Here is a 7,268-nt window from a genome sequence, read left to right as displayed (position 1 = left end):
GTAAGTAATCTGCTGATTTGCCACATGAAACTTCCCCTTGTGTCTTCTGGGACACTTTTCAGTGGAACAAAAAAAAAAAGCAAAGTTGACGTAACTTGAAAAAATTATGCAGTGATGAAATGCACAAGTGACTCACTGGCTGACATCCGCTCTAGTTGTGTTCAGTTCTGATCACTGAAAAATATCTGATTGTGGAATGAACAAAATGTCAAGGCTTTTACTTTCAATTGAAATATTTTATGTGAGTTATTGTATGCACAGGTAACATTAGATAGTATTTGATTCAGTCTTTATTGTCTTTATTCATTCTTCAAAGGCTGCCTTGTCTAAAATTCTTTATGTTTAATCTCTGTCAACTATGAATGTTTTTCTCCCTTTGACAAATGTACAGAAAAATACATTTCTAAAACCCTTTTGTTCAGAACATGTCGTCTTTTCACTTCAAATATATATTTATACTTTGTGGCATGAATTGAATGACAATTTAATTTCAAAGTAAAATCAACAACAGCATTAAAAGAAAATAATGAATTATGATATAATGGACACTCCACTGACTGCTTTTATTCTTATTTTAAAGTAATAATTGAAAAGTAAAAAGTTTAAAAGTTCTCATTCTACTTTTTTGTCTTTTTTTTTACTCAATTTACTCAATAAAACTTTAACTAATCATTGATACATACATAAATTCTACTTCCTGCTTTGAATGGAACTCATAATTTAATTTTTATTAAAGCTCTTGGCAGCTTAATTCAGTTTTGCTTTCTCACTTTACTTTTACTTTGATTGAATTGGAGAGTGGTAGAGTGGATTGAATTTAATTTTTATTTATTTTGTTTATTTTATTACTCGGATGTGTGCGACCCTGAAGAGGATAATGATTGGTTGGAATTGAAAGTAGCGTGGCCTTTCACACTATGAATATTGACTACAACTCCCAGCATTCCCTTAAAGCCACTCCATTTGAAAGGTTGCCTCGTTCTGTTTCACATGTTAGGCGTTAAACTACTGCGCATGGGCGGTGACTTGACGACAGCAACACCGTCTCTTCAGTACGCCAGAGTCCACAAAACAAACACTCGCATTTAGTTGACAGTTGCTATGCGCGGCTCTATACTGTTATTCGGTGTAGTTTAGCTAGCATGTGCAATCACAACAATTACTCCCCGAGCGTTATTAAAGTGCTTTAAATGAAACCTTTCGAATCGGACGAGGAAGAAGGGGAGCACCAGAATGTTTATCAGAAACAACTGAGGCGTGAGTAGGAGCCGTTTTCTAATGGAGGGTCTTCGCTAAAGTGTGGCTAATTAGCATTCGCATTAGCAGGGCATTCAAGGTGGACAGTTCTGCTTCGGGGCATCAACACATTTAGTTTGTACTAGGTAGAGTGTTTGTTCATAATAACTATGCGTGATTTTTGGAAGGGCCTGTTCATCTTCTAATTATTTAAACGACTCGCATTTATTCCCTGTTAGAAGTTAATGCCACCTGTTACCCTTTTAGTATGGAGGACTGAAAGTGCCCAAACTAAATGTAATTAATTAAATTACCAATGATTATATGTATAAACATTACATAGTTATTAATGTATTTAATTAATTCTGTTTTTAATTATTTTTATATTTAATTTCTTATTACATGGTACCATGTTGTTGTGTCTCATGATTTTTTTGTTATTAATATTGTTTTAAATAAATAATAAAGCTTAGTTTTGTTTATGACTCTAGTTGTACAATGGAATAGTGGCTCGGACGACTGTCTCAGGGTGTGGATGGCATCTTGAATCCGGCGTTCCCGGTTTGGAGCAATTTAGGTCTTCAATTTAAATACATTTTATTTAGATTTTATATTGTTGTCCTGACATTGTATATTTTTAATTGCCACACAAACTAAACAGCTAAAAAAGAAACAAAAAAAAGGTTTTTGAAAGATTATGTTTTACAAAGCCAGTCAGCATATATTTATCAGGTTAACAAAATAATTTAAAATATTATTCTTATTTATTAATTTAAAAACAAAAACACTAAATATTCCATAGTTTTGTTGGTATGTGCTTTGTAATACCATCTAATCCATGACACAAATGAGAACAAGCACAGTGGAAAATGAAAGGATTTGTAACATTAAACATTTACTTGTGTATTTCAGAGCGGGCCAACCAAAGCCTACAGCAGCTCAGCGGCGCTCTGGAGCAGCTCCACCACAATGACGATGAGGAAGAAGAGCCAGTCAGATGCGGTGCTGGCGGCAGTGGTGGCACCCTGGCCGTCATAATGGATAAGGACCGGCCTGTGTGGAACCAGAAGAAACAGAGTGAAGCAGGTGACCCACCCTCCCTCAAATAATTATTGCAGCAACTGGGAACAAAGCACTCCATGAATAATGCAGTATATTGTTTTTTTTAATTAGACAAGGCTATGCCATGCTATGCAACTACATGAAGCTCCTTTAGTCATTTCACATACATCCATGACACAATGATGCCTGAAGATGGTGCCAAAGCAATATCTTTGTCTTAGACACGGTTTAGGCCTCAGCACAAAAATGTTGAACTTTACAGTAAAACTGACACAAAACTAAAGAAAATGAAACACTGTCTACTAAACACCGACATTGTCAACCTAAGTTGATTTTTATGATTTTTTTTTTTAAATTGAAACATCCGCCAGCTGAATACGAACTTGTATAACAACACACCATAGACATGCTAATGGCAATTAGCATTAATGTTGCGGCAATTAAAATGAGTGAAAGTTCAAGGCCTGTAATCACGTTTTCTGTGTTTGTACATGTGTATGCGTGCATGTGCATGCGCATCTGTGTGTGTCTGCTGCACAGTCAATCAACTGAAGAGCCTCCTGTTGAAGCAGGGCAAGGAGATGCCTGCTCCTCTTTCTCCTTCAAAGGTGGTGTAAATGTTAAATATGTTTAGTTATCTTTTTAATTTCAAGCATGCATGTTACACATAAAATTGTATTTATCTATTTTTGTAATCTATTTCCATATATGTATTTATTTTCATATATGCATACGTGCATGCATAGACACAATCATTTACTCTGGCTGGGGGAAAAAAAAGTTGGATGGGTCAACCACAAAAATAGGTCCACAAAATGTTTGTGTGAAATTCTGAGGATAAATGGTCTGGATAATGGATGGAAGTCCATCCGATGACTTGATTATTCGAGGGAATTCTCAATATGCTAATTGCCTCTAAAAAAGATTTGATAATGAATTCGATAATATATACACATGTATAATAAATGTGAAATAATACAAATAGTATATTTCTTTACAGTATACATACTTTGCTGTATGTATGATTTGGACCATTTGTCGTTTTCAGGACTTGGTCCCAGTGAGTCACAACCAGCCAGACTACATCCAACACCTGGAGGCTGAAGTCCGATTCTGCAAGGTTTGATTGAAAATCCTATTGGGTGTTCAGCTGGTTCGGTTTTATGACTTAATGTCTGTGTGTGACAGGAAGAGCAGCAGGGCCTCAAACAGCGCATCCGTGTGGTGGTGGTAGAGAATGAGAAACTGCGTGCCGACCTCAAAGCCAAACATGCTGACGAGTCTCCAATGAATCACCACACGCTTCCAAATAACACGGTTAAAAAAAAAAAAACATTTTATGAATTGCATGTAACAAATGAATGTAAATCCTTTCTATGTTGACCATCATTAAATTAGCTTGTTGCTGTAACTTTGAAGGTTGCATATTAGGCAATTTTATATAATTTAAAAGAGTTGCCAAGTGTGTTAGAAGTAGAATTAGAATTAGAAATCCCTTTATTGTCATTGTACTCAAGTGTGCAACGAGATTAGAGAGCTCCCCTCTCCAGTGCAATACAACAATAATACAGACAAATATATAAATTAGATAAATAAGAGAGTGCAATGGAAAATAATACTGAATAGGGTATATAAAAACACATCACGATGCTGTTCTGCAAGGTAAGGGTGGTCTCGTGTGTGTGTGAGAGTTCAGAATAGAGATGGCTCTCGGAAAGAAACTGTTTCTCAGTCTATTGGTCCTCGATTTGATGCACCTGTAGCGCCTGCCAGAGGGCATCAGGTCGAACAGGTGGGAGTTTGGGTGGGTATTGTCTTTGACGATGTTGAGAGCCCTGCTGAGGCACCGGGCGGTGTAGATGTCCGACAGTGAGGGGAGAGGGCAGCCAATAATCCTTTGCGCTGTTTTGACTGTCCTCTGGAGCCTCACTCTGTCCGCCTCAGTGCAGCCGCTGTACCAGGTGGAGACACAGTACGTCAGCAGGCTCTCGATGGACGAGTGGTAGAAGGCCAGCAGCAGCTTCCTGCCCAGGTTGAATTTCCTGAGGACTCTCAGGAAGTGCAGACGTTGGTGGACCTTCTTTACCACTGCTGTGGTGTTGTGTGTCCAAGAAAGGTCATCGGAGATCTGTACTCCCAGGAACTTGAACGTGTGGACCCTCTCCACACACACGCCTTCGATGCAGAGGGGGGGCGGTACCGTCTTGTTCCTCCTGAAGTCGACGACGGCAACAACTGATTGCACTGTCTTCTGATTTTAGGTGAATGAAAATATGGCAGGCGACAGTCATGTGGCCCAGGGAGGGGAAAATCACACAACATGGAAGCATGAGCTGGTTTGTCTCTCACCCTCCAATTCTCTCCTCCTCCCTCACGTAATACAATTCAATACAATACAACTTAATTTGTATGGCTCATTTCACATAAGTGATATTCTCCGTTTTAGTACGTAAACTGCCTCACCGTGAAAGTTCTGTTCTGTATAACACCGAGTGTAATGTAAATATTATATATAATTAGATTTTATATGGTTGATCCATTGTATCAATTTAAATTAAGTAAAAATGCACTGAGAACAGGGAGTGAGACTCGATAAGTTCTCTACTTTGTCCTACTCCCTATCAAACATGTAAACTGTGCTTGTGACATTCCTTTTTTTCCCCTCTTTCTTTTTCCTTTTAAATGTTCTACATATGACTATCTTAATTTCTGTTCTGTTTATATGTTTAATAAAAAAAACCCATAGTTAATATAACGGGTATGTTTTAATTTAGCACATTAAAATTATTGATGATTTTTATTTCATATTGTTATGGGGAGTGCATCTGTACCAATATTTTTCGTACGTTTGTCACTTCATAACGGATGCTCAATCTGCAGTTGAGTACTGGTAAATGAACACAGAATGATTCCCCCCCACTACACACAGACGAACTGAATGTCTGTGTGCATGTGTCAGGAACAATTGAAGTTGATGCATCAGGCGCAGATTGAAAGACTGGAGGCTCAGGTCATCTCCCTCAGGTTAGCCTCAGACTTTTTGCTGCCCCTGAAGTCTCCCGCTTTGCCTTCATCCTCCTGTGCTTCTTGTAATCCCAGGAGGGATCTGTCGCTCAGTCAGAACCAGTGCGACAAGCTGACAGGTCGTCTGAGACGCAGCGAGCAGGAGGCGGCCGCGGCGCTGCGTGCTGACGGCGCGGCGCGCCTGGCTGATCTGTGTCTGAAGTGCGCGCAAGAGGAGGCGCTCTTGGCCGGCGCTCCTGCTAATGTGCACGTCCAGGCTGTGGACCGACTCACCAAGTGGGTAGATTCAACAGAGTACGATGTTTCCTTGTTGTACCGTGGCCCATCATTTGGGAGAGTAGCCAAAAATTGAGTCGGAGCAAAAGTACAGTCAATAAGGATTAGTGGTGTGACTAACAATTATTTTAATATCCGATTTGATTTTTTTTTTATTAATCAATGGCTCAGATCAAAATAAAAAGTTTTAATTTGCATTCATTATTCAAAAACATTATTTCAAATTGACAGTGCAGAAAACAGATGATTATAATTCAGTTACTCGCTTGGTCCATAACGTATTAGAAAATGGAAAATACAAATATTTTTTTTTCCCCAAAGTAAAAGCAGATGTTTAGAAGGTTGGGAAACATGTTGGGGCAGGTGTGTGGGTGTCAACGGCGTAACAGAGGCGTAAATCCCTCCAAAATCAAAATTAATAATAATAATAAGTCCTCTACTTTCTGGTTTTTCACTTTTTGCGGGGGTTCCAGTCCCAATTAAGGGGACCGGTTAAGGGATTACCGTATATAGTAGCATTTAGCAAGCGGGCTGTTAAAAAAGGTTACTGCTCTTGTGATAAACGGGGGTTAACTGTTCGTCTGCATCGTGTATACTAAGTGTATGTGCGACCATGTTTTTCCACCTCCACACAGGGAGCGTGACGAGCTGCTGGCGGCTCTGAGTGCGTCGCGGTCCGCTCGGCAAGAGGTTCAGCACCGGGAGTGGTCGGCTTGTCTACAAGTCAAAGGCGCCATTGAGATGGCTGAGGAGGCCCACCTGCACAGAGCTGAGGTTGGATTATTATTAACAATCAACTCGGCTGGGTAAATTGGCTGCAAAATAACATTTAGTCACAAAAATCTTGGCTTGCAAAAAAAAAAAAAATAGAAGACTTTTACTCTGCTTTGGTGCTATCTTTTGCCTTGTTGTTGCATTACAGAAAGCGCACAAAAATGCAGATATATTGAATCTTAATGATTGTGATTATTTGAATAGCAGATAATAGATTCTTAAAAAAATATATTTGTAAATAGCAAACTGTGGAAATTTCTCAGTTTTTCTCCTGACACCACATGAGCTTTAAAACAGTGAAGGTTTTTTTTTTTTTTTTGCAAGCATTAACTTTCATCAACGACCACAGAAATAATACTTTGTCTTTACATATAATAAGAAAATACCTGCCTGCTCTTGGAAAAATGTCCCTTCTTTAAAAATACGTACAACAGAACCTGTATTCACAAGCGCCCTTGCTGACAAACAAATGGCTTTACGTCATCCGTGTGAAACAAGAACAGAGACTGAAATCTGAACTGAAAATCAAGAAAACGTAGCAACTTCTTATCTTGTAGTCTAACTATAAACGGCAGTCCTTCAATTTACAATGAACCATCTACTCAACTCAGCTCTGTGACACCCTCCTACTCTTGGCGGGTATCGGTGCAGGTGGAGGTGCAGTGCGAGCAGCTGACCAGGGAGCTCGCCCGTCAGACGGCGCAGCGAGAACGCGACATGCAGGCCCTAAAGGACAAACTGGCCGAGGCTAGGGAGGAAGGACGCAGCGTGGGCAGCAGGCAGAAGGAGGAGCTGGCAAATACGGTAAACACAACTTATGTATTGAGTATTACCACAACCTGAGGTTGAGCTGCACAATTCAATGACGTCCAACACGAAGAAATAAGCATGATTTA

The 7,268-nt window shown here is 39.5% G+C and overlaps 1 protein-coding gene across 3 annotated transcripts in view; it reads left to right on the top strand.

Moving 5' to 3' along the window:
* Nucleotides 1-975: 975 nt before the first annotated feature.
* Nucleotides 976-7,268, top strand: part of sdccag8 (SHH signaling and ciliogenesis regulator sdccag8) — a 42,828-nt gene continuing 36,535 nt past the window's right edge. The window contains exons 1-11 of one of the 3 annotated variants that reach the window (XM_088305224.1): nt 976-1,257; nt 1,728-1,813; nt 2,149-2,322; nt 2,839-2,906; nt 3,347-3,418; nt 3,487-3,615; nt 4,560-4,673; nt 5,258-5,322; nt 5,398-5,598; nt 6,234-6,372; nt 7,024-7,176. In XM_088305224.1, coding sequence (XP_088161350.1) covers nt 2,274-2,322; nt 2,839-2,906; nt 3,347-3,418; nt 3,487-3,615; nt 4,560-4,673; nt 5,258-5,322; nt 5,398-5,598; nt 6,234-6,372; nt 7,024-7,176 — 990 coding nt within the window. In that variant the 5' untranslated portion in view covers nt 976-1,257; nt 1,728-1,813; nt 2,149-2,273. The remainder of the gene's footprint in view (nt 1,258-1,727; nt 1,814-2,148; nt 2,323-2,838; nt 2,907-3,346; nt 3,419-3,486; nt 3,616-4,559; nt 4,674-5,257; nt 5,323-5,397; nt 5,599-6,233; nt 6,373-7,023; nt 7,177-7,268) is intronic. The other 2 variants (XM_088305223.1, XM_088305222.1) reach the window with 2 other exon arrangements.

The sequence above is a fragment of the Idiotropiscis lumnitzeri genome, chromosome 9 (genome assembly GCF_059441095.1).
Source record: "Idiotropiscis lumnitzeri isolate Australia: NSW breed Sydney's pygmy pipehorse chromosome 9, RoL_Ilum_1.0, whole genome shotgun sequence".
Taxonomy (NCBI): Eukaryota; Metazoa; Chordata; class Actinopteri; order Syngnathiformes; family Syngnathidae; genus Idiotropiscis; species Idiotropiscis lumnitzeri.
This window is presented reverse-complemented; position numbering and strand designations above follow the sequence as displayed.